Raw genomic sequence first — 25,996 nt, forward strand, 5'->3', positions numbered from 1 at the left:
CTTGCAAAAAAAAAAAAAAGAATCATAATTAATAAAATTAAAACATGCTGTGTAGAACATGATCATTATTAAAAGCTGCTTATCTGTTTCCCTTTTAATCTTAACAAAAGCTGAATTCAGTAAGCTCACAACGTTCCATTCTCTTCAATCTAAGTTCAGGTTGAACTTCAACAGAAATTTTAGCCTTTGTGTAAATAATTACAGAAGAAAATGTCTGACTTTGCATTAACCAGTAAAGCAAGCTTACATTCAGTTAGCATGCATCTAGCAAAACTAAGAACTGATTTTTATCCAGTCAACATCTTGTCCTGGAGATGAAACACACTGAGCAGAGTAGAATAGGCTGGGCAAGCTGTAACAAACATTACATACTTCCCTGTAAAAACTGACTGCCAGTATAGAACTTCAACTTAAAGAGATTACATTTTAAAGTAAACAGCACAAATAGCCTCATACAGCAGCTGTATGTGAGAAAGATGTCAAGCATCTACAGAGCAGCAAAATCAAAATCTTCTTGTATTCCCTTTTTTAAGTTAGATTTGGTGCAAACATGATCATTTTACTCAAATTACTTCAAATTTTTTTTTACTTATGAAAAAATCATACATATGTTAAAAGTCCACCCCAGTAGTTTGATGTTTGCTGCGTGCTGCAGCAGGCCCAGCAATTCCTGCCTTGTCACTAACATCAAGCAGGAGTAACCATCAAATCCAAAGGAATTTATTTCAGAATAACATGACTTTAACTGAAAAGGAAAGTTAGTCCTGTGTGTAGAAGCAGGAAACCCTTCATGTGCCTTTCTGCAAGCCTTTGCAGTAGATCTGTAAAACTATATAATTTTGAGGATTAAGAACACTTTTTAAGTTAAAAGAAAACAATTTTCTTTCCTCTAATACAAATCCAGTCTTGGAGGTTTTATTTTTAAACACAGGCAATAAATAATTTAAACCTAAGTAAGACACTATAGGAGAACAAGCATAGTAAATTATTTCTGTGGTTTCAGAGTCATTGTTCTCAACTCTGATGGGTTGCTATCCAGGGCAAACAAAACCAGGCAAGCTCCATTCCAGCAGGGACTTAGGATAGCTAAAGTCCAGAGGGAGAAAGAAGTATGCTCGAGTGAAGGATTCTTAACCTGGAAATGAGATTATCAGAACTTCAGGATAGGAAACACACCAGGAACACTCTCCTCACTAAGCCTGTGAGAGTCCAGTTGCACCAAGACTTCTGTAATATCTGCAATCCCTGGGATGGAAATGACTAACCCTTGCAACCACACACAAATGTCTGGGCTCTTTTCCCAAGCATTCTAAGCAAGACATGTCTCTCTCTGCTGGTGCAGTACTGGGTCATCTCTGAAGATAAAATATCTTGAGCCTTTCAGCAGTGTGGAGGAAGCAGCTGTTCCAGACTCACTGGTTTGGAATGGCAATAGATGGACTTCCAAAATTTTTGAAGAAAACAAAAAAAGCCAAAACCCAGACCAAACTTCTTTTTTTTTCGTCTATGCCAAAAATTATGGCATCTAGTCATGTCTAGTCTTCCAATTAGTCTTGATGAGAAAAAGAAGGGGCGAGTATGCAGGAGCTCACTCTTTCTACTCTAAATGCAAACACAAGTTTAAAACAGAGAAAAAAAAAAAAGGATACAGGGAGGTTTTTCAGCCAAAGAAAAACAAGATAATACAGAGTTAGTACCACAAATAGACACTGGCTGCTTACAGTATGGGAGAAAACCATACATCTGAATATCAGATTCCAGAGCTGCAGAAAACACTGTCTTAGAACACGTACATTTGTTTAATACGGCCCTACATTCTGTTACCAATACAATACACAAAAATAACTAAAAATTGAACTTTCTAGACTGTAAAGATGCAATTAATGTGACAGTCCTACCGTGGAGAGTTGAACCCGCTGTCCACAGTAATGCTGCTGCTGTCCATGCTGTCCAGACGGGCTGAGTGGGTGGCTCTCTGGTTGTTGCTATTTTCTGTTTCTTTTGGGGTGAGAAGAGTGAGATTCTTCTCGAACTTTCTTTGCAGATCTCTCTCTTTTTCCCTCTCCAGGAGCCACTGCATTGTGCCAACATCATCCCTGTTCTTCTCTTCCTCGGCATTTTTGTTGGTTCCCTCCTCTGAGTCGTCATCATCAGATACGTTGTAGTAGTCAAAAGAGGCCTCCTGGTTCCCAGCTGTCTCTTGCTGTCTCTGTGAGACAGGCATGACTTGTGTGACTGAGGTTACTATCGCTTGTTCAAGTTTCTCACATCTGACTGGTAACGTGTCAGAAGGGGTCTTTTGATGGGGCTTTAGCAGGGGTGTGCTAGACTTATGGAAACTATTCACAGAGAGAGTGTTGTGCAGAGGTTTGAAGAGTGTATCCTTGCTAAATATTTCTTTCCTTTTATCAAGGCTGCTTGATTCAGCACTGTGGTGTTGAACCAGCCGTCCATTTGCAATCACCTCTGGAGTCTGGCCAACAACCACTGAACCACTGCTTGGGCCCTTTGGGGACTCCTCTTTGTGCACCCCAGGCTCCCTGGGAACATGCTGAGACTGTCTTTCTGAGGGAGTCATTTTTTTGAGCCCATCTGTCCCTGTCAGCGTGTCATGATCCTCTTTGTTCTTTCCCAGTGGTGACGGAGCAGTAAGCACAGTCTCACTGGACGTGTTGCACTGGAAATAGTCATCGACTGCAGATTTTGTTGTGCAGGAGTTGAGCTCACTATACGATGGCAAATTCTCCGTAGGCTTTTGTTCCAGCAGACTACAGGAACTGGGGGTTTCTACACTGCCGCTAGCTATTTCAGGGATGCAAGTCTCTTTGTAGCTTGCAGATGAAATCAGAGCCCTTTGATGACTGAGTGACTGAGATGGCCTTAAGGTACTATCATCAATGTAAGTTTGGCTAGTTGTTTGGTCATCTGGGCTACAGCCTTCACCCATGTCTTCAGGTGTGCCTAAAGTAGCTGAGCCCAGAGGTCCCTTGGAGTTATCCATGGATCTAGACCTTTCTTTAGCCTTACTAGACCGCTCATTCCTCGATCGTCTATCCTGTGTATGGCTGTGGCTCCGATGGACCTTAGAGTGGGAGCTTCCCCTGGAAGGTTCAGGAAAAGGCATTTCAGTTCTTCTTTTGGCCAGCTCACCAGACACATCCCATTCTGGTGTCATGGGAAAGTGAGATTCAATCATGCTAGGGTTGCTGTGCATTATAAAATTATCTCCCTTGTGTTCTATTATGAAACAGCCTTCCCGTGGGGATCGAGTCAAGGGATCATAGAACTCATACTCTCTTTCAGCAGGTATATCCAAATGAGAGCCATCTGATGGATCTCCTTTGGATACCCGAGTCTTGCTGTGTGACCTCGATTTCCCATGAGACTTTCTGTGATTCCTACTTTTTTTACTTCGTCCACTGTGGTGAGCTGAAGATCCCGCTTTGCTTCGTTGAGCTTTTTCTTCTTCAAGTTTCTTCATTAGTGCAGTGTGCCTCATGACATTTTCCACAGTCAAATCTGGGTTAATGCGCCTGATAATCTCCATCTCTACCTCTCTAGGTATAGTGGTAGGGGTGTCCTCGTCTCTCAGTGGCCACTCCTCTGGAGGAAACTGGGCAGAGAAATTTGCCAACTGTTTTGTCTTGTCCTTCTTAAAACTTAATCGGAATAATTTGAGTCCAAATTTCTTTGACTGCTTTTCTACATCCTTAGGCTTTGTGAGCGTCTCTGCCTTATAAGAAAAATTGACAGTACTTTTACTTTTCTCAGTGGGTGGGACCTGGCATAATGAAGGAGGACAATATGAGTCTTTACAGTCTTTTGCTGACTTCCTCTGCAGGGTAGATGCATGCATGCTGTGCATGTCTTCTCTGCAACAATGGCAGGAGTCGCAGTGGTTTTTGGGTAGTGTTCGATCCCTGACGCATCCCGAGGTGGAGGGAGTGATAGTTCCTTGTTGTGGAGAGGTACATTGAGACCTGTCAGGTATCCTCTCATCCAAATGGTACCATTTACTGTTAGTTCTTATGAGAGATGGTGTTATAAAGTAAGTCTGTGGGGTTACAATGAAATAACCATCTGGAGTTGGGTATATTTTCCTCTCCCGTACAAGCATATTCAAGGTATGTCGAAGGATTTCTGGACTAGGTGTTGGAACCCCTAGAAATGACAGCAAACACATATCAGGGAGTATGTAAACAACAGAGTACTCTGGCTCCCTCCCTCCCCTACATAAACCTGTTTTTCTAATGTGCAAGCTGGAATATGCTGAACAAACAACTCCAAAGTACTTTGTTAGGCATTCTCTTGTCTGTTTGTTTTTTCACTTATCTCCTACACTTCAAACATATGAATTATTAAGAGAAAGGAGGCCATTAATGGAGTGCTAAAAAAGAAAGAAGAGAGAACTTCTAGTCACTTCCATCACACAGGTGACCCTAAGCTACAGGATGAAATCACTGTAAAGCAAAGGGTGTTAGAAGGAATATTTTGCTTTTCTTCTTCTTCCAATCAAATATCTATATCCTATTTCACCAGAACTACTTATAACAATGTACAGTCTTGTATAAAATAGTGGTTATTTGTTCATTTGGATGCCTAAGTAGTTTTCCTACAGAAGAATACCACAAAGGGAAAAAAAAAGGATTCCCCAAAATTGCCCCACCACAGTCTTGACTAAACTGGTTTGCTCTCCCATTAAAACATCTCAACTAAAACAGCTGCTCCGAAATACATGTTTTGAATGATACAGTTCAAGTTACCCAAAGAAACATTTCCACTATGCTGGAAGTTACAGATCTAGCTCCTAAGAATTTGCTTCTGTCTTTTGTATGTGAAGGATGCTTACTTAAATAAATATATCACATACCAAGAGACAGTCAAGTATGTCAGCCATGCATCAGTGCCACACCAGCCACATAGGAAACGTGGCAGTGTGAACCCAGTCCTTCCCACTACCAGTACTCCTGCTGAGTTCAGCGGCACAGCAGCAAGTCTTTAATAATTTATTAGATAAAATACCAAGTTAGCATGCTGTGCACAGGAGTAAGTTCCATGTAGAGCTAAGGGAACAAGAGTTTTAACAAAAGTAGTTTAAAAAGAAATCTGCTTGTGTTGAATGAGAAATAATAATCTTTCAAAAATTTCAGTTGAAATTGTTATCTTCGACCACTACATTTTGCTGAACAAGATCTGTTAAACCTTATTTTGGGGTACCGAGCTGGTTTATGTTTTTTGAACTCAAGAAACTCTTTTTAAAAGTAATGATTATTTACTGTAGGTTTTAGTTTTCTTTCCAATAAAATTAATTCAGTAAATAAATAATTGAATCCAAGGGTAAGTTATGTTGGAAGGGACCTTGATAAGTCATGTGGTTAGCCCACCTACGTAAGTGCAGGAAAACTTAGACCAAATTATCATATCAGGTTCTGAATAGCTGAAAGGATGAAAATTTCATGAAATTGTGCCTTCAATAACATTTCACCAAATACTTGCTTTTCACAGAAATACTTTGGAAAAACTTCAACCAGCTGTTCCTGTCATGCAATTACCTTCCATAGCGTGTAGCGTATGGTCACCAGCTCTTTGCCCACATGTCAAAGGCTGCAGCCTGCAAGCTCCCTGAGTTCCTTACGTAAGCAAACATGAGAATGACAGCAAGAGCTCTGGCAGAATGACCAACATCTCATCACGTGATTGCCACACTCTGACTGTACGCATAAATGGGCTCCAAGCATCAGCACCCAGTACCACAGTGCAAGTGAAAGGCAGGACAATGAAAACCTCAGTATCGCAGAGAGCAGGAGAACTTGCTCAAAAACAGTTTATTGGTGCGAGGGCAACTCTGGAAAAGGCATGCTCTTGGGATGGGATGATAGCCCTCAGTAAACCACTGGTAGCCCAAAGGAGTCTGGCCTTTGCAAACAAAATAAGAAGTCTTACAGTGCTGAACAAACTAAAGGTGACCAGTGCTGGAACTTACAGCAGCTCTAACATCCTGTAAGTAAGAAGGCTTGCTGCCAAGCACCATCACACTTAATTTCATGATATAAAATATGGTGACACAGATCTATCATTTATCGTATCAAGCACAATGGAAAGTAAAATATAATGAAAAAAGGCAAAATTTCTTGCCTGTTTCTGCCAAAGAAACAGATGCAAACTACCTGGGATATAAGTAGTAATGGAAAGTGAAAAGAATTAACAAGCAAAAGATATTCATCATTTTCCAGGAAGAAATGCACAGGCCCATTATCATGACATACCTGTAATATCTACATAGAGCATTCTGAAGGAAATCTAGGGTTGGTTTGGGCAGTACCACCCCTCATGCTTTGCATCACAAGTGGTAGATGACTCCAATCTCAAGCTTATATGCCTCTCCATTCTGTGCTGAAAATGCACTGCAGGGTCCAGTACTGCTCCTGCTGAGATGGAGTTGTCGTGCAGCAGCCAATCTCTACTCCTTCCTCTACATACAAGCTGACCAAGCCACTGCAACCTCCAGTAGCCTACAAATAAATACCTCAACACATACCTACTACCTTTGTCTGGAAGTACTTGGTCCTTCATCCTTATTTCACTTAACTAAAAAGAACAAGAAAACAGAAAAAGGAGAAAAAGGAGAAAGACATTCAGCTAGGAATGCGAGGAAGAGATTGATAGGGATCATCTCATGTTTAAAGCTAGCTTTTTTTTATACTGTAACAAAAACACCCTGCAAATATGTGGTAAAAATAAGTATGTATTTTTTTACCCCACAAACCATAATGACTACAGTATGTTGAGTGAGTGTCTAAATAATGGATGCACTGTAGTTACATTAATTGACTAAGTCGTAGGACAGAGAACACGCAGGAAAAGTAATTAGCATGCCTGGGCAGTCAATGAAACTGTAAGTGAATTGTGTCAGCCTTCTCTCTGGAGTTGGAGACTATCACTCCTATTGCTTGCTGCATGCAGTACTTCCCTTCATTTCGCTACTGCAGTTGCGATGATGGCAGATGCAGATCTCTGGAGTATTGCTAACACTACCTACAGATTTTGTTCAGGTCTCTTTCAGGTACTTACAAAAGCAGAAACAAACTCAAACTTGAATTAGGTTGTTCAGCATCGTGAACAGGAACAATGAAATTAATCTAGCCCCCTTTGCTAGTATTTTGTGTATGCCTTTATACCTAGTACTTCAGGTGAATACTCCAAACATGGCTACATATGGCATAGTCTCGGCAGATGTGCACTTGAGTTAGCTTGTAATTGCTCGTAACCAGAGCCAAATGAGCACAAAGATCAAGTAGTTTATTTATATTAGGAAGTGTAACATCTATCCTGCCTAATGGTTCTCCTTTCCTACCTACTATGTCTATTTTCCCTCTGAGCAGTTAAATATTTCATCCTATGACTCCAGTTGTGTTGTTACGTTTTGTTTCCAAACTTGAAGTGTGATATTGGGTGTGCAACGGAATTACATAAATTTAGAAACCCAAACTTCCCATACAAGCACTGGAAAGACAGATCCTCTCATGTGGTAATTCATATTCATGCAGTCAAAACAAAATAAAAATACAAGGGGAGTCATTGTTTAATCCCATGGTTGGTGAGATTTCTGTTAGATTGCAGCAGGTTCAATAAAAAATAAAATAAATGTTCCTCGGTGTGGGCATTAATAAGATTTCTACAACCTTTAAAGAGGTTAAAAAGCAGCAGAGGAAAGTCTTGCTGTGGATGAAGACCGTAAGACAGGACTAGGTCATTCAATCGTTCTTCATACAGCAATTTCAATGCCATGCATCAACAAATACATGAAGGAGAAAGTGTACAACATGAACAGTCTGGGACCAGCCCTGCTCCAACTAGAGCCACTGACCAAGATCCTCCTGACTTCAACAGGCACAGAACTGGCCCAAAGGCTCACAGTGAATAAAAAGGAGATCTTTTTTGTCAGTATGTATTTACCATTTGACAGCTCTATGCCTTTTCACATTCTGTGAGCCAGGGAAGCAAGGGGCCAAGGCAGCATCTTGTTCAATGTAACAGGTCAATTATCTCAAGGTGAGAAGCCCAAGTAGGAAAATCTGCACATTCAGGACTGGCCAGAGACCACTGTCGTCAGCACAGAGAAAACAGGAGGCTAACACAGTGCAACAACCTGCTAAGGAAAATAGGATAGCAAGAATTTCAATCCTACACAGTCTCTCTACACTTATCACATCAGGACTGGGTTTGCAGGATGTTTTTAAATCAAGCCCCTTCCTCAGCTAGATCTGGAACTCCCCCACAATATCTCAGTTGTCTGACTCTCATGTGGATAGACATGACTTGTGATTGACACTTCAGGGATAACAAAGCATTTAAAATAATCAAAGACATAGTCTTAGCAGCCCTACTGTGCTGGAAATAACAACGAGAGATAGAGGGCAAGTGACTTGTCAAAGATCATGGCAACTCAGTGGCGCAAGCAGAGGAAGAAATCAGATTTCCTGGCTTCCTCAAGATCTTTTTCTTCACAGTAGCCTGCCCACATCATTTCTATATATAACCTGCCCCTGCATTCAGAAGTCTACTTAAGGTCTCCCTGCTCCTATTAAATAGGTGCAAGAAGAAAAAAAAAAAAAACAAAAAAACCAACCAAGCAGTAATTTAGAGGCTCTATCATTTAAAATACTGCATGACAGCAGCGGTGTTATTTAAGATTATGTAGTGTTTAAATAATTCAAAAGCAGAAACTGTCTGGACACTGAATCATCAGACATGTACATTTTTTGCATCTCAAGAGAGTCTACTATGCCATCCACTGAGCTTCCAGACAGAAGATTATGTCTTGTTTGCTGCTCACAAAGAACACTGACCTAGGGTGAACTCACTTAATGTATGACACTTATTTTAAGTGCTACATATACATTTCACATATTTAAAGAGCTAACAGATATGAATGTGGACGTCAGAGAAATTTGCCAGCTTTCAGAAAACCTCTTACTTCAAAACATGACCTAGTCACAGACACAGACACAGTTTCCATGCTGAAATATTGAATACCTTAAAACGATTTTCGTAACAACATGGACAAATTTGGATAGAAAAGAAAAATCCTTACTAAAGACAGCCTAGTCTAATGCTCAATGTTTCCTTCAGCCATAGCAATACAGATAAGAGGGTCTGGCTGCTAAACACAGGAACAGAGGTTACATTCTTAGCTCCTTATACTGGATTTCAAAGATTTACATTTAGTGCACAGGATTTAAACCACGGTCAATAAATATAAAGTAGGGCTGTACAAACATCTGATTGGGTAATTCCAAGTTAGAATAATGGAAGCACGTGCAGCAGGAACTTTCTTGCTCTTTAAAAGACCTGGTAAATAACAAGTGCCACAAATAAGACGTACATTATCATTACAAACTTTTTCAATAAAATAAATTCATGAAAAATACATCTGAAGTAGTATTTAAATGGTGTTAAGTCTGCTAAAATGATTTTCTCCTGAGCTGATGCTAAGGCTTAACAAGGGATAAGAGAAATACTCTGATTGGCTCATGAAATACTAGTTAAGGATGTGGAGTGGTTGCTATGTGATGTTATAAATAATTAGCATACCTTATTTCAGATAGAGCCATGGCCCAGATTTATGCCTGCACAATGGCTCAGCAAACTAGAGGGCTAGACTGCTCGTGTAAGATCCGCACGGAGGAAAGAGGTTTATTATTCTTAGGCAGTTTGAGAATGGCATCTGGGGTCTTAGGAAATTTATATGTGCCATGAAGAGCAGCGAAGCATCTGTTCATTAAAACACAAACGGCACAGGCAGACAAGTCCTGCTACAGGGTGAGCTACAGAGAGGTCATTTGACAATGACAGCTACATCTACACTGGCGATGCTCTCCTCTCTCTCAGCATATTATAACATAATTAGGAAAAATAAGCTATCAGAATACAGGAGGACATCAGATATTTGGAAATAGCCACAGTGAACAGAAGAACTCAAAAAGGATTCAAAAAGCCACGGCTGGTTTATGAAAGAGTTTGGGCAGACAAGTGGAAATATCACTCAACATGAGAAGAGGTTCCTGTCGTATAAAGGCATGAGATGCGTGGATAGTGCTCATACATTGAGAGGACATGCACACTTTCTCTGTTAAACACATTATGGCTGGAAGAGAAGGGCATTCCTCTAGAGAGGGGAAAAAAACTGAACAACAAAGGGTGGGTTTATTTTTTTTTTTAATTATAATTTTCTTTATGTTTTAGGAAATGGGGTGGGAAAAACAAGGCTCTCCTTTCTTTAATCCCCAACTTGAGAAATGCACATGTCCGTGGCCAGTGGAAAAAGAGGCAGCAAGAGACTGTGTGCTAAGTTGCCTGAGGCTTCTTGCGAGCAGTCTGCAGCAGCAGAGCCTGTTGAATTATTTTTGATGCATGGCTCTGTCTAGCAAGAACAGCACAACTCACCACGGCACCTGATACCCATGCTCCCAGGAAACTCAAGGGATGCCACCGGTAAATTATTGTTTCCGCCACGCAATCGCGTTTTTATTAAACACACTGATAGAATCACTGGAGAAAACACTTGCAATCTATGCAACCTTTCAAACACATGGCTATATAGAAAACGTGACCTAGAAAAAAACATCAAAATAAATTCAACTAGAATTACAATTATGAACTTCGCCTTCTTCGCATCCTATCCCTTACAACTTTCACCACTATTTTCAAAATCTGCGAAGCATACTGAAAATAAACCCTCTGCAAGCTAAACCACAAATCAGGACAGAGAGGCAGTATTTACAAAATATACTTGCAGTAATCTTTTCCAAAATACAATTATCAAATGTCAGACAGAACTGTTTACCTCAAACATAGCTGTAGATTCAAAACTACGTTTTAAAACCTCAGAAGTGAGTGCCAGTTGCAGCAAAAGTCAATGCAACCTTTAAGGCTTTGAGTTAACTCTTGCTTTGTATCCTTTAAGTTACAAAAAAGCTCAAGACATGAAAACACATAGGATCACAGAATGGTTTGGGTTGGAAAGGATCTTTAAGATCATCTAGTTCCAACCCCTCTGCTACAGGCAGGGACACCTCCCACTAGACCAGGTTACTCAGTCTGGTCTCAAACACTTCCAGGGAGGGGGCATCCACAACCTCACTGCGTTATGATCACTGTCATGATTAGACTGCCTAAAAGAAGATGATACATCAGTAGTTTTATTACTCAAGAATTTTTAATTACTGCTTTTGTGTCATTAAAAGAAGTACAATAAAGAATTTTCTTAGCTAGTTCAGAGAACTGTAAACTGAGGGACGGTTCCCCAAACCTTTTAGTCATAGAGAGTTGCCAAGTTAAAAATAAATTAAAAATAATTCAAGCCAGAACTGCATCCAAGATGACTCTGAAAGTCCCTGCATGCCAGACCAACAGCCTCCTCTCAGCTTAAATATAACACCCTCCCGCTGAGACAGACACATCATCACCGTTGGACTCTAGCACTTGTATCAGGCCCCGCCAGATTTAAGAGTCTCTCCCACAGGCAGGATGTGGGAAACCCACTCTTTTAAAGAGAATGCTCTACACAGAGACCTCTGTGAGGTCAGCCCTACAGAGAGTGAATGATGGCACTTGAAACAGCTGAATGAAGTTAACAGAGCTCTTAAAACCAGATTGAAAGCCATGAGGTGGAATTAGTCTGTCCTGGCTCCAACATATGCTTTTGTTCTCTTTAAGTAATAAAGAAGTCTTAAACTCTCCTAATGATGATGATGAAGAAGGTGTCTTGTGATAAAAGTGACGAATAGCCTTATTTATTTATAATTTTAAATATTAAAAAAGAAGAAGAAACAAACAAACACAATTTGCTGTTTGGTATCTCAAGACACCATTTTAATATTTACATAAAGTCAGGAACTGACCCTGCAAAATGCATCTCACATGAATGGCCCTGTCAAATGGAACTTCTCTGTACATATAAGAAAAAAGAACAGAAAGTTTTAAGATTGGAACCCAAAACCCTCCTTCTACTTTTGGGTAACATCTCATGATTAATCAATATTCCCATCCAGGAGAGTTAAGATAAACAAGACTACTAAATGCTGAAACTCCATCTTCTAAGGAAGCCAAACAGACAAGCATCTTTTAGGCAGTGAGTGGGGGCACTCTTTAACTGCCCTTTCACAGGCATGAGCTCTTTTGACCAATGATTTATTCATGCACAGTTACCTGGGAAGCAGGTTGTTAGGTGCTCCATTAGTGCTTCTTGTGTGACTTGTTTTCGGGCAGAGTTCATTGCTGAGATGGCCAGGCAAAGGATTTCCCCAAGTGGAATAAACTGTGACTGACTGATGGGAGACATGCTGATTGGTGATACATCACCTGCAAAAAGACAACAGATGTGCAATGAAGCATTCTGTATAAAAATGCTGCTCACAGAACAACGATGAAGAGACACAATTGGAAATGATACATACAGCTCTGCAGTCTTTGTACTCTGCAGAATGAGAGCTATCCAACTTATTTCAACCAACACGCTTATTTCAAAACTTGGACACGGTGAACTCTGGAACAGGGGAGATGTACACAATGCAGATATACTTTCTCAAAGGGTGGAATAGACAGACTCAGAAAAATGCCTACAAATTGTCATTTAAGGTTGCAAACCTTACATTCAAACATCCTAGTAGGTAAATCCATACACAAAAGCGTAATACACATTTTTCTGGATGCAGAGATTTCACAACCTATTCATTCACTGGCTAGTGGTATGGATTGCCTACCACTTCCATTTGACAGACTACGTCTATTAGTGACAGAGATTACAAAAATATGTTGATGTGTTAATGAATACCATTTCCACTCAGTTGGTGAAGTGGAACACACTCTTAAGGCACAAAAGCATCAAACACCTCAAGATTGATACTTTCAATAAGCCTGTCTCAGATCTACGTGTCTAATGCCTTTGCAAAGATCATATATTTTTAGGAGTTTTTATGGTTCCAGAAAGGCCTGAAAATAAGCTTTGTTGTAACTTCACCCAAATAATTTTTTCTCATGTCATCCTCAAACATAATTCTCTAGCCCGTACTTAAAAGACCTTAGAAAGAAAAATCCTTAAAGCAAAAGTTACTGAAGAAATGATAACCTGATAACACTAGCAAGACTGCACAACTACACTTAAAGATATGGATTTTTACATACTTTATATAAATATAGAATTGATCTCACATGCTGCACCATACCTCCTCTTGAAAGGATAACAGTTCCCTGATGATCACAAATACAGGGGAGAAACAGACTAAGAGATTTCCTTTGACAGTGTTAAAATAAATATTATTCAAACTTTTCTCTGTAATTTTGAGGATCTGATATTTGCCCTATGAATTCTGTATTCCTATTACTTCTACTATGCAGGAATAGCAGTCCCTGAAAGTGATTATCAAAATACATTTAGTCTTGCATTACAATCATTACTTTGTTAAAGAAAGGAACTGGTGAACTGGTGACAGTAGCAAATTGTGTAACTGTTTCAGTGAGACATACCAGCAATGTTTTTCAATACACCAGCTGTACAATCTGTTGTGTACAACAGTGATACACGTTACCCAAGACATAATAATGATTTAAAATACACATTGGCACTATGCTGCCTCCTGACTGCTGCTGATTAATCAGGCCTGATCACATCATTGCGACAATCCCATCACAGCAGTTTTCCTCCAGCTTCAACACAGCACACCTCAAGACTCTCCTCTTCAGTGACGACAGAGTGATGACCTTAACATATAATCTGTTCTCGATATTTTCATCTATACATGCCCGAGAAGTTCCTGCCAGAAGTGCTCTTTGCATGCAAGCAGTATCAGTCAGAGAGGTTGCAGACAGCTTACACGGAAATGTGATGAGGTGTAATTCCACATGACTCAGGAGCAAGTGCTGCTTGTCCCTTCATCACTGAAGAATGGATAAAGAACATCACAGTTATTAATTACTGTTTACTGATAACTATGCCTGCTGTCAGATGAAATTTGTCTATCCCTGTTATCACTGAGACACACAAGTCACCACTGCATTTTGTCTAGGGGAATGATTTCTTTAATGGTTAATTCCATGTCTAAAAAGCATCAGAGTTACACCAAGAATCATGCAGATTGAGGCAGGTGATTTCAGAAGCTTCTGCCCTTCATATGCAGAGGATGGGTACTACAAGTTCCCTTGTGAGCAGACCTGGGCTGGGAGCAGCCCAGCCCTCTCCATAGACAACACCACACCTGCAGGGCACACCTTTGGGATCACCCTGTTTGGACTTGTTAACTTAAACCTAGCTGAACACGGGTTACGCAACAGTAACATTTATCTGGCTTTTAGTCACCTTGCACTGCCTGCAATTTCCCTTTTCAAAGCAGGCCTCCAGCATGGAATTACTTTCCTAGCTTAGCACGCAGAAAACATACAGTCTACTTGATTTGATCATTGCCAGTTGAGTCCTCATTGTGAACAACAAGCTGAGAGTTTCCACCAAAACATGAACTATTTCTATTTCCCATAGCTCACCCATCGGGTCCTTAGCACTAACGCAACCTTTAGCAGAGCATTCTATTGCTAGCTAACAAACATTTCACTAACTAGAAATAAGACGACAATTGCACACAAAACCACAACTTAAATGTCTGTAAATTGAATGGAAATGGTCAACAAATATTTGTTTACATGAGAGCCTTCCTTTCTTTTTTATAAAGGACTATCAATAGTAATGGCTTTACATTCTTCCATGGAATATTTTTCAACCTTCTTTATGATGAGGCAACTCTTGTTTCACCTCTGTTGCGTCCAAATTAACTCTGCAGCCCTCAGTCAGTAATGGTCAGCTGGAGCTAATTAGTGGCTCCGGGTTTAGAAAGGCTGACACACATTAGTAACACCAGCAGTAGACCCAGTGATAGAAAGTCAAAAGCCCCTCATCCAGGGAGGCTCTAATTTGCCAGGTTTCATCTTAAATATCCCGCGGCTCTGGGAAATTACAAGCACTCTGTGGTTATAGTTAAGTGAACAAACTTATCTGATGCACAACACAACATTTCCTTGTGTTTATGATTTAATATATTAATATCAATTATGTGTATAAATACTGCCTAGCCCTCTGAACAAAAGGTTGACTACAACTTTTTTTAGGAAAGATCCATTAAAAAAAAAATTAAATCTGTTTTTCCTACTTTTTTTTTTTTTCTTTTGGAAGACCACATCGCTTACACAAACCATCCAGCATATGGCTCCTGTTAACTCTGGCTGATGCTCATCTCAAGCAGCTTTCTTCTGAAACCAAATTACTATCCCTGACTTTCATATGTTTATGTTCCCAATTAAATGAAAACTGAAGCTCAGAAAGCAGTTTTCACCAGCTGACTGCAAGCGCTGTTTAAATACTATCTATATATTTATATGTATGTAGTTTCAGCTCTGTTATTGCAGTGTCTTTCCAATGACATCTTCAAATAAATTTTAAAAGCTTTTCTACACTTTTTAAGTGGTACCTCATTTTAAGAAGTGTCTAAGCATATAACAAACAATAAATGGGGGCAGTCCTCATTTATGCTGTAGGGGGATTTATAATGCTACCTTGTGAAAAAACAATAATTTCTGTTACTTAAAACAAGAGATTAATTAACAAATAAAATAAACACTTTGTTCCTACATAGCATATTTCTTCAACGGATTTCAAAACATTCAGAAAAACAGAGTAGCTATCTTCAACACACAGATGAGAAAGTGATAGCCTGCAACTGAGCTGGCAAAGAAAATTCACCTCTTCCTAAACCATATGAACCAGAGCCTTTCCTGTGCTATTTACCTACTGTCTCTGCCCACTGAAAGTCGGGGTACCACCATCCTGGCAGAAAATGAGCTACACTGTATTTCTGACCATCTATCAGCAATTAAACTACCAGCTACATACAGATGACAGAATTTTAATTAGCAATTCTGCTGCTGGAGAGAAGTGACTTAGAAGTCAAACTCTCTGTCTCATGAAGTTTGCATGAGGACTGTTTGAAAAATCACCTCCTGACTTATGAATGGAACCGATTCAGTACAGCCATTCAAAAGGAAAATTCACAAAGTTACAATGCAAATCCACAATTTATTAGACTCTATATATACTCCTTCCTTGAAATGTTGAAGAAACCCTCTGATTACACTATGCATGCTGTGAAATACAGAAAGCTAAATTGGCCATCCTGGCTCTTACCACCTCTGAAGCCTTTTACCTCCTATGGCCCAAAACAAGCTCTAAACACAATTTCTGGCCTGGTTTCCATGGGAAATGAAGCTTGCACAAACACAGTCTGCATATGTTCATGTGCCAGAGAGGTCGAGACTCAGTAGACAACAGAGACTTTACAAGAGTGAGCACTTACTACCCATGCTCCAACTGCTTGGAGTGTGGGGCAGAGCCATGTCCCACCAGACATGAGAGAACCTAGTCAGAAAACACACATCAGGTCACTACTTCTACTGCTTACAGGGTTATGAAATTAATCAGAAAGCATCAAACAACTAGACTGCTTCATGGCACCTCATGCCATAGATGTAGTTTCAACAAAAATTCCCTACACACATTTTCTTGGTAGCAACATGTTTTGGTCAACAATCAACCACAGTTTCAATCCAGGAAGAACTACAGAAAGCTGCTCTTCAAACACAAGAGAAGTAACAAAAAACAAAACTACCAGTAAGGGACAGAAAGAAGGCTCTTCAACTATTATATTTTCACTATTATTACTATTATTCACTATTATTATTCAACTACTATATTTTCACTTTTTTTTTCCCCAAAAAATACTGAAAGTGAAAAGTCTCTTTTAGGAAAAGCACATTTTCAAGTTGACTTGCAGAAGCAACAGATGCCCCACAGGTAACATACCTGGCCTGGGTTGCACATTACTCCCTTTTCACCCAAACCTCAACATAATCACTCTAATCACAGAACACTTGCTTAGATGTGGCAAACTGAACTTTTCATATTTGAACTCACAATGATGATATACAATCGCCATTTTAAGCCAGATCATGCTTTCATCTCATTAAACATGAGGGAGCAGAAGGACGTGCAGATTTCTATATTACCCAGATTACCCTGAAATGCATTGGATCTGCACTAGCATATCATAAGAAAGAACACATTTTACTAACCAATTCTGAAATAAAGAAAATTAGAAATTACATTGTTTTCACTGTTCTCAGCCATAGCTAAGTCTTCATTTTAAACCACATTTTGGAGTATTTTTGGGACAACGCAGCAAGCTGTGCTTACTGGATGGTTATGCATATCAGAGGGCTGATTTTCAATAAGAAAAGTTATAGATTCTGCCATTTATTCACATTTAAGAGCAGGTTAAACAAAGGCGCGCCAAGTGTAGTAGCAGACATTCTCTAAACGGGAAGCTCTTTCTGCACCTCCGAAACTCACACACATCAAAATATACCTTCTCTTGCAGATACAGATACGCTTCAAGAATGCAACCTGGCAATGTGACCAGTACAACTTTAACCAGTCCGAAGAAAACACAGCAACCCTAACAGTGAGCAAGCACATGATAAATACTTGCCTCTGAACAAAGTTCAAGTTGTCTACCAGTTATGAACTGCACTTCAACTACGTAAATTTATCTTTTCACTTAGTCAGAGCCAGCTAAAAGCACGATCTCCAGGTTCATCAAGTGCCACATTGCATTTGGAAAGAGGTGCTAAAATACCCACAGTCTCCAGATTTGTCTTACATACATTTCTCCTGAGTTTTTCCTGAAATTTAAATTTCCTTTTTTGGTTCATGTCCAGTGGTCAGCTGCCTCCTGATCCAAAGTGATATATATCCCAGCACGTGTTATGACTATAATCATAAAAAATTTCTGCTGGAGCACGGAACTTTCCCAGAGAGGATTCAGTTGAGATTTTTTGACGTACTGCTTATCCTGAGATGAAGGAGGGTAGGACTGCTGTTTTGTTTGTTTTTTTTTTAATATATTGTGTGCTTTAGAATGTGTTTACATAAATTGCAATTTTCAAACGCATCTCTTAGTAAATGTCCATGTCTATATTCCTGGCACACAATATGTTAAAAAAGGGGAACTTACCTGAACCCCTATGATCTGGTTCCATGCTCCAGTACAGTATCCAGAGTAGCTGTGATGTAAGAACACTGTGCATATTGGGGTTTTATATCACTGTGGAAGCTGGCAGCAGCAGAGATCAGTGCCACAGGACCTGAAAGAAGAAAAACAAAGCATGCTTTTAGGCAGCAATATGCCGAACACCCACCTCTTTAAGAAGGAAGTACAGGCTTCCAGAAAATAAAAGAAAATGCAGTATTTGTGCAGCTTCACCGAAGGGAATGCCATTTCACACTTATTTCTCATATAAGCACAAGAAATAAATGGTTAAGAAATGAAGGGGAGGAGGAGGCAGAGAATCTAAAGGGCCCTACAAATACAACTCCCACACGGTGTTTTGAAAACAACTCTCTCCTTTTTGCCCCATTTCCACGGCACAGCTGGAATCCCGTTCTGACACCACCCCGTTTCGAAGGCACTCACAGTCTTAGCAAAGCACCTCTCCACTGCAATGCCTCAGGATTCTGCAGTGTCACTCCTCTTCTGCCTGGCTCTCTGCAAAGTGAAGTCATAGGAATGGATCAGCCAACCTGACTTCTCACTACCCTGCCCAGAATCCTTTGTGAACTGAAATGAGTCATCGCTCTGAAAAAATGCACCACGCAATGTTCCAGGTTTCTCCCTACGTCTGCGCTGGCTTCTTTGTCTTTGAAACGAAGTGCCTCTGCTTCTGGAACCGTGCCCAGCTGCATTGTACAGGATAACAAGCCAGCCTCCTTGTTAAGTGGACAAGAAAGCTATTTACATGCATTAGCAAAGACAAGTTAAAGCTCTAACCCTCCGGTCGAGATAAAAAACGTACCCCCAACATCTCTTCCTAATTTAACATACACACACCCCCACAACACAGAAAACCACAGATGCTCAGACATACATATACGCACACGCACACACGTTTACACAGAGCTATACTTTCCTGAATTATTCACTATTTGAACACGACACTAATTTTTACTCTATTGATTCAAAGAAAAGACTTACTCTCCTTTGTCAGTCCCGAAGAATGCTGCAGCCCTGCACGTAACAGACAGCATTGCTCTACACTGGATCAAAGTTGTGCTGCTGCAACTGTTTATCAAAAAATTAAAAGCAGTGGACAAGTTCTTGCAAGCGCGTTTTTCATCATACCATTCACCGTTTGGGCTCACAACAAAGTGAGCCCTGAAACCCCGCCAGGCAGAAAACGTCAAACTGCTCCAAGTGCTGAGAGCCAGTGGAGCTGCCTCAGCTTCTGCTGCTCCTGACAAAGAAAGTAATGCTCAGAACGAGGTCACTGTGTCACCATCTCACTCCCAGTGCTAGGTTTTCCATTGCTTGCTGAAGATACGCTAAGCTGGAGCATCAGAAAAACACAGAAGAAGAAGGAACAGCATGTGATGAGGGACAGATGCAGCTTGGAAGGAACATTTTGAGTTATTTGGGAATTTTGATAGAAAGAAACATTTAAAATTGTCTTTACTGCAAAAGAGCTATTTCTAGTGGTGATCTGTCAAAATGAGAAGACCAGGCAGGCAGAAACAGGAGCAAACAAAAAAGGAGCACTGCCATGGGACCCTTCTTTAAAGACTCCCATATTCCAAGTACTCTGAGTGTAGCAGGCACATAACCCTCACACTCCTGAAGCACAGCACTTGAGGATCCACCTGCGCTGGGTCAGAACAGATGGGCAACTGGCTTCCCACTAAAGTGAGCTCTCTGCTGCCAGCCCAGTCTTGCGATGACCCCAGCAGTGAAAGAGTCTGGCCCAGCCTGAAATAACTCCGTGTGTTTCAAGAGGACAGTACAGAGCTGGGTTGCTCCACTGACAGATTACTCTTGTTCACAGCTCTGTGCCAACTGTTATGCAGCAAAACCATAGTACAACCAAGTTGATTTACAAGTCTAAGGCATGCAGGGTGCTCTGCTACACCTGCACTCACACAGCAGCCAGGATCTCAATATTAAAAGCTGGGAGTCTGCTATACACACAGTTATCAGTTCCTGTTTTCATTCCAGGAAATCTTCCTTCAACTTCACAGGAGCTTTGCCTTCCCCAAGGCTCCAGGATCAGCCACAAAGCTTCCAGTGCATCCAATTTGGTGCTCCCAACATTCGGATCCCCCAGGATCACCCCGTGGAAACAGCTCGCTTGTCTGCTGAGCCCACACCCACTGCACTGCAACGAAACTCATTCCAAGAAGAAACATTTCTGTGTGCTTAAAAGTGAATTACAGCATGCACTTACTGCACAAAAGAACAGGAGCAGCTTCAGGGGATGCTGAAGGTGGAAGACCAACTATTGCACATCAGCACTCAGCTGCTGGAGCCTGCAGATTAAGAAGCCATGGCTACCCATCACAGGCCGTCTGCCATGACTATCACTTCCATCAGAAGTGGCCTCACTGAGCACCCTGGGGAAAATGGCCCACTAATAGCATGGCTTCAGAAGAAACCAGACCAAAGAACATCAGAAAGATGCAAGGTCCTTCAGACCTCATTTTCCTGGCTATAAGAAGCACATTCCTTTAGGGTGCTCATGTGCATGTCCCTCCTGTTTTGTTAATCCTTCTGACTTAGAGTTCTTAAAAAACCCACAACCAGAATCCTGTACCATATTCTAGCGCTCCTGCCAATTTCTCACCTGCATCACAGACAAGGAAATTTACATTTCCAGGCTTTTGGTGAATACCCTGCTTTACGTGAACCAAAACTGAAAGTTGCTTTTTTCACAGCTGTACTACACTGGCAGTCAGCTGTCACAGGCCCCACGAATGACCTCTTGGAGATATCTTTTTACGCTGTTTCAAACAGATGAGTTGGAGGCAAGCACTCCAGGCTTTGGCTCCCAGGACTGCAACCTGGCCCACTGATACTTCATCACTCACTCACTAGGTATGGAGCCCTGCCTATCCGAGTTTTCTAATTTAAGCATCTCCACTTTGCTACAGAGCCACAGAAACTAAAATGAAAAACAAGTGACACTTTACACCTTGCCTACAGAGGTTAAACCCAGGACCCAGTGCAACACTTGCTAAGTTACTTGCTAAGTAACACTTGTTACTATCCAGTAAACAGTGTCTGCATGAGCCCATCAGCCTTTACAGAAGAAACAGAACAACCCACAAAACTTCATCCAAGATAGCTGGTGGCTGAAACAATTGTGTTTTTAGAAAAAATCACACACCCAGGCAAGTAAGCAACAATTTTAAATCACGGGAAGAATTCTCTAAGTTAGATTTTACAGGTGGAACTGTACAGTGGGATGAGAGGAGACTAAAGAACAGCAAAATATTGATTTATTTTCTTGCATAGAAACCTGTTACTATAAATTCTTTGAATTAATACTAAAGCTACAGTGTTACTAACCTAAAAATAAATAAATAGACAGACAGATAGACAGGTGGATAGATAGACAGCTAGATAAGGCCTGCCTATTTTCTGGCAGTACATAGTTTAAATGCAAGGAAAGACAAAAGCATTGAAAAGGACCCAACATTTCACAAGACAGCACAAGCACATGAGAATCAAAAGAAGAGAAAACCAACAATGATAAACCTTGATTTTTCTTTTAGGGCAGAAATCTCATAAAAGATCCCTTTGCCAACAGAACATGGCTGTTGGAGCACAACAATCAGCTGCCTTAGCCCCTCGCTCCTCCCTATCGACTTCAGCGTAGCCAGCACAGTGTCAGTGTGACTGGGAATGCTGCAGCACACACAGCAAGTCAGCAGCTGAAGTTCTTGGAAGGTGAAAGGATGATTAGCAACACATGCAGACTCCTCTTATTTGTATTGATTGCTGTAACCATGGCAGGATTTTCATCCCAAAGATGACACTGAGGTGGTTACAGCTTTGCAAACAAATAGTGATGACTGGCAGATAACTTCAGGTTAGACTAAGAGTCTGCAACACTGAATGAAGTCCCATGATACTGCAGCAGCCTTTAACAGCTCAGTTTTTCCTGGCTAGGAGAGAACTGATGAAAAGGCCAGGGATGGAATCAATTATAATAGTGCCAAAGTGGTTTTAAAAAGAAAAGGTTAGACACTCCAAAGACTTAGCAGTTTAGAGTTCACTGGGTCATTTCCAACTAGTGTAACTACCAGCAAACACAGAAACCAAAACCTACCTCCCCAAATAAATGACATATCTGGAAGCAGAGGTTCCCCCAGTTGAACAGTTCACTAGATTAAATGCATTTCCTCCCATCCATCTCACATGGACTTTGCTCAGTTTTACTGAATATTCATTATATTACAGTAAACCAAAATCTTCAACGGGTGTTTTACTACTATTACAAGAGTAAAACCTTCCTGCATGCTACTTTTCTTATTTTTTTTTAAGCAAAATTTCAAGAATCTGAAAATTTCCCTGTCCAGGAGACATAAACTGAACAGGCTTTTTCAAACATGGACAGAATTATCAACTTCACAGACAACCAGCTCTTGTGCGACTTCTTACCTATTTCCTAATTCACACACTCGCATGTTTACACTTTGAATAATCATCACTCATCCACCACTTCCACCAATTTGACGCCAGCAACGTGCAGACCATGCTCCTGAAGTGGCAGAACCAAAGGTATTACAGCATGACATCCTCCCATGCTCACTGCATTGCCTTCCAGAATACTGCTGATGTCACTGCTTTGCCAAATGGTTCATCTGTCTCACTCAGCTGTTGCCAGGCCCTCCTGAGGCCCTCGTTAGCTGTCTTAATGAACCTGAGCAACTGTGACCAGACAGCCCACCCTTCAGATTTCTAATGCAACTATTACAAACTAAATACTCACTGCGCATAGTACAGTTAACCCTTTCCTGGGATGAGAACTGGATGTTCCTCTTTTTTCTCCCCTGTACAGGGCTCAACAATCACAGAATCTTTAGAGTTGGAAGAGATCTCTAAAGGCCATTTAGTCCATTTCCCCTGCAATGGAAAGGGACATCCAAGCTAGATCAAGTTGCTCAGAGCCCGGTCCAGCCTGGCCTTGAAAGTCTCCAGGGACAGGGCATCCTTGTGTTCCTCAAGTGTTGCTATGACCCAGTTTTCTGAAAGACGAAAGCACATAAAAATAATTGTGTGTTTGCCCTCTTATCCAGTGTAGAGGAAACTAAAGTAGGATGTAAGACTGGGCTCCTGAGGTGACCTCAGGAGCTGCTGATGGTCTCAAATGACACTGAATTAAACCAAAAGGCTACCAAAAGAAAGATGAGTAACTTCTTGAACAAGTTTGGCAAACGTTCACATGAAATTCTTAGATTAAAACATAGGGGATGTATATAAATCCAAGCTCTGGGTAAGTACATTTCATGGCACGGTAGAAGAACATGCCGCACTAACCAGCCCTCATATACCAGGGCTGAACAGAGCCTTAAAAGTAAGTTTTGAAATCTGTGCTGTTTCTTCTGTTTGGTACTGAGAAATTTTAGCCTTAGAGCTAATGTACAGGCTGCTTAAAGAAAAGCCTGGGCTGTGAAGATTGAAATATGGTCCGTGGCAGATTGCAGGGCAAAACAAGAAACAACAGATACAGAGAAAAACACAAGAAAGGTTAAAAGGAAATACAAGGAAAGAGATGAATATTGTTTGATTCCTAAAGCAGGCGATGCAGCAGATGTGATGGTAATGATGAAAGAAGACTTGCTAAAAGAATCCAAATGCTTAGCAGGGCTGAACGGAAGCAGGAATAACAACCAAATGGTGAGAAATAAACTTTCCAGCTGTACGAAGGCTGGGAAAATCCAAAGGTCTACAGGATTGCTGGAATAAGCAAAGTGGGAACGGCTGTGTGTTTTGGTGAAGAGAGAAGTGAACAAAGGGACAGTTGTTTTCCACAAGCCAATCTGCATGTGCTCTGCATCCACCAGGCGCTTGCCTTTGTTTTGTTTTCTAGGCTGACCTTCACCCTGTGCTACAAAGGATTCAATGAAAGCCTCCATTCCCAGCTCCAATTAAAAGCCTGAGAGAACAAACACATCTTGCTGTCAGCCTAGAGCTGAAATCCAATTGCCAGTGCTGCAGCAGAGGCAGCATCCTCCAAAGCTCGTGCTCTGATGGAACCTGCATCCTTCACTGACTGCAGATGGGCTGTCACTCTTCGGAGCTTGAAGGTTCCTAAAAAGAAGCATTCGGATCGTTCTTCAATGGGTTGCTTCTAAGGTTTTATAATGCAGGAGCAAAGCCAGTAGAAGGATGGGAGTTTAAGGGGACAATAGAGAAAACAGAGAGTACATTAGTGTGCATGCTAATAAGGTACATATGCAGTACCACTCCACTGAGGGAACTAGCAGTTTGGGCAGTCTGAATCAAAACATATGAAAGCAGTTAAACATGTCATCACCAATACCATCTTCAGAAGTTTACTGCTGCTTTATGAGAACCTCTTCAAAACACACACGCACAAGTAGTTTCTAGAAAGGAGGTGTAATCCACCAGGACTTGAAAATACATGGCTTCCCAAAGTGTGTCTTGTGTGTCATGTGTGGTCTGCCAAGCCTCTGCAGGAGGATTTTGCTTAACTTGTGGTATTGTATTTTAATTGTGGTACTACGTTTAAATTGCGATGTTGCACTGCAGCTTTATTATGCAGCATCTGGTTTGGTACACTCCCTGATCCCAATTTGGGGAATCTCTGGGTACAGGGATAAGATGGAAACGGACTGCAAAGCTTTTGTTTGAAAGAATAATTCACAGCCAGAATTACCACCATGTAATTATACCTATGGAAATTCACACTTACTCTGGAATAAGAGTGATTTTTAAACCTGATTTAGCTTAAATACCTTCCAAATACTACACCGATGATTGCAGTTGTACACATATAATCCTGCTAAATTCCTCTGCAGGAACTTTCATATCACACATAAAATAAAAAGTGAAAACAAAAAATGAAATCAATTGCAATTAACAGTCAAAACAGAAAACAAATTTTAATAGAGACGGAAATGTGTCTTCCTGTTGTTCACCCCTCTCAATGTATCCAAAAGGTAAACATTTAAAACAAAGGAATTATTCTTTTCTTTTAATATTTTTTCCTGGGTTCTGGTAACTTCATTATTGAAGACAGAAAACCACTGAGATTTAAAGTTACAAATTCTATTTCTCTAAAAACTTCCTGTTATGGTCAAAGGCAGAGATATTAAAAGAGCCAAGTTTGGTTCCTATTGCCATATGTTGTTTTTAATAGTCACAGCTTGTGTTTCAAAACCAATGTAGGTTTGCACTTCCCTTTATCTACATTGAGTGCTGCTGTACTCTCGGTACTTCTGAAAATAAGGACAGTCATGGAGGAGCCTAATTTTAGACACTCGTTCCTGCAATCTGGAAATAAAGCTCAGACTTGAATGTGAACAGAATCCATGCATGCAAGTTACTAAGTAATATCTGAAAGTCTCAGGCCTAATGTCTGAGTTATGCATCTCCTTCATATTTGAATAGTTAAGACCCTAAGAGTCTACTTAATGGCATAAATGTTTTACTAATATGTATTTCATCTTGTACCTGAGAAACTTCTCTCAGTGGAATTTTTAGTGTCACAGCTGTTTACAAGATATGCTTTGGTTTTACAAAGTCATATTCTTCAGAAATAAAAGAGGGATAATAACAAGGAATTAGACAAAATAATTCCACTATTCAGTGTCATTTCCTCCCAGTGTCTTTGGAGATCTAGGATGAGAAAGCTTTGTCTATCTTCTCAGTGACATCTTCCTGCTGATAACATAAGACTTTTCAAGGGTAGGAACAACTTTGCCAAAAATAATCACCACAAATTTGCCCCTGACACACAGCCTCTGACTACCATTCATCACCTATGCAGACAGGTATGATGCATGTGTGTTTGCCAGACAGCACTCCTTGGGAAGCGCTAG

At 40.6% G+C, this 25,996-nt stretch overlaps 1 protein-coding gene across 3 annotated transcripts; it reads right to left on the reverse strand.

Moving 5' to 3' along the window:
- Positions 1-6: 6 nt before the first annotated feature.
- Positions 7-25,996, reverse strand: STOX2 (storkhead box 2). 3 transcript variants are annotated; one of them, XM_010709771.3, is made up of 5 exons: positions 18,573-18,781; positions 18,114-18,243; positions 12,211-12,363; positions 1,899-4,161; positions 7-1,135 (listed from the first exon to the last, which is right to left on the reverse strand). In XM_010709771.3, the coding sequence occupies exons 2-5, from the start codon at positions 18,184-18,186 to the stop codon at positions 1,087-1,089; spliced, it is 2,538 nt and encodes an 845-aa protein (XP_010708073.1). In that variant the 5' UTR covers positions 18,187-18,243; positions 18,573-18,781; the 3' UTR covers positions 7-1,086. The 3 variants fall into 3 exon arrangements, with proteins under 3 accessions (XP_010708073.1, XP_019470205.1, XP_010708074.1); XM_019614660.2 differs by lacking the exons at positions 18,114-18,243; positions 18,573-18,781 and adding an exon at positions 25,937-25,996; XM_010709772.3 differs by lacking the exon at positions 18,114-18,243 and having other exon boundaries at positions 18,573-18,780.

The sequence above is a fragment of the Meleagris gallopavo genome, chromosome 4 (genome assembly GCF_000146605.3).
Source record: "Meleagris gallopavo isolate NT-WF06-2002-E0010 breed Aviagen turkey brand Nicholas breeding stock chromosome 4, Turkey_5.1, whole genome shotgun sequence".
Taxonomy (NCBI): domain Eukaryota; kingdom Metazoa; phylum Chordata; class Aves; order Galliformes; family Phasianidae; genus Meleagris; species Meleagris gallopavo.

Excerpts from the sequence above, each read along its gene's own strand:
- STOX2 (XM_010709771.3), bottom strand. The coding sequence starts at position 18,186 with ATGCACAGTGTTCTTACATCACAGCTACTCTGGATACTGTACTGGAGC. Across the intron at positions 4,162-12,210 it reads CCTAACAACCTGCTTCCCAG|GGGTTCCAACACCTAGTCCA; the intron begins GTAACTGTGCAT and ends TGTCATTTCTAG. Across the intron at positions 1,136-1,898 it reads AGCGGGTTCAACTCTCCACG|GTTAAGAATCCTTCACTCGA; the intron begins GTAGGACTGTCA and ends TCTCATTTCCAG.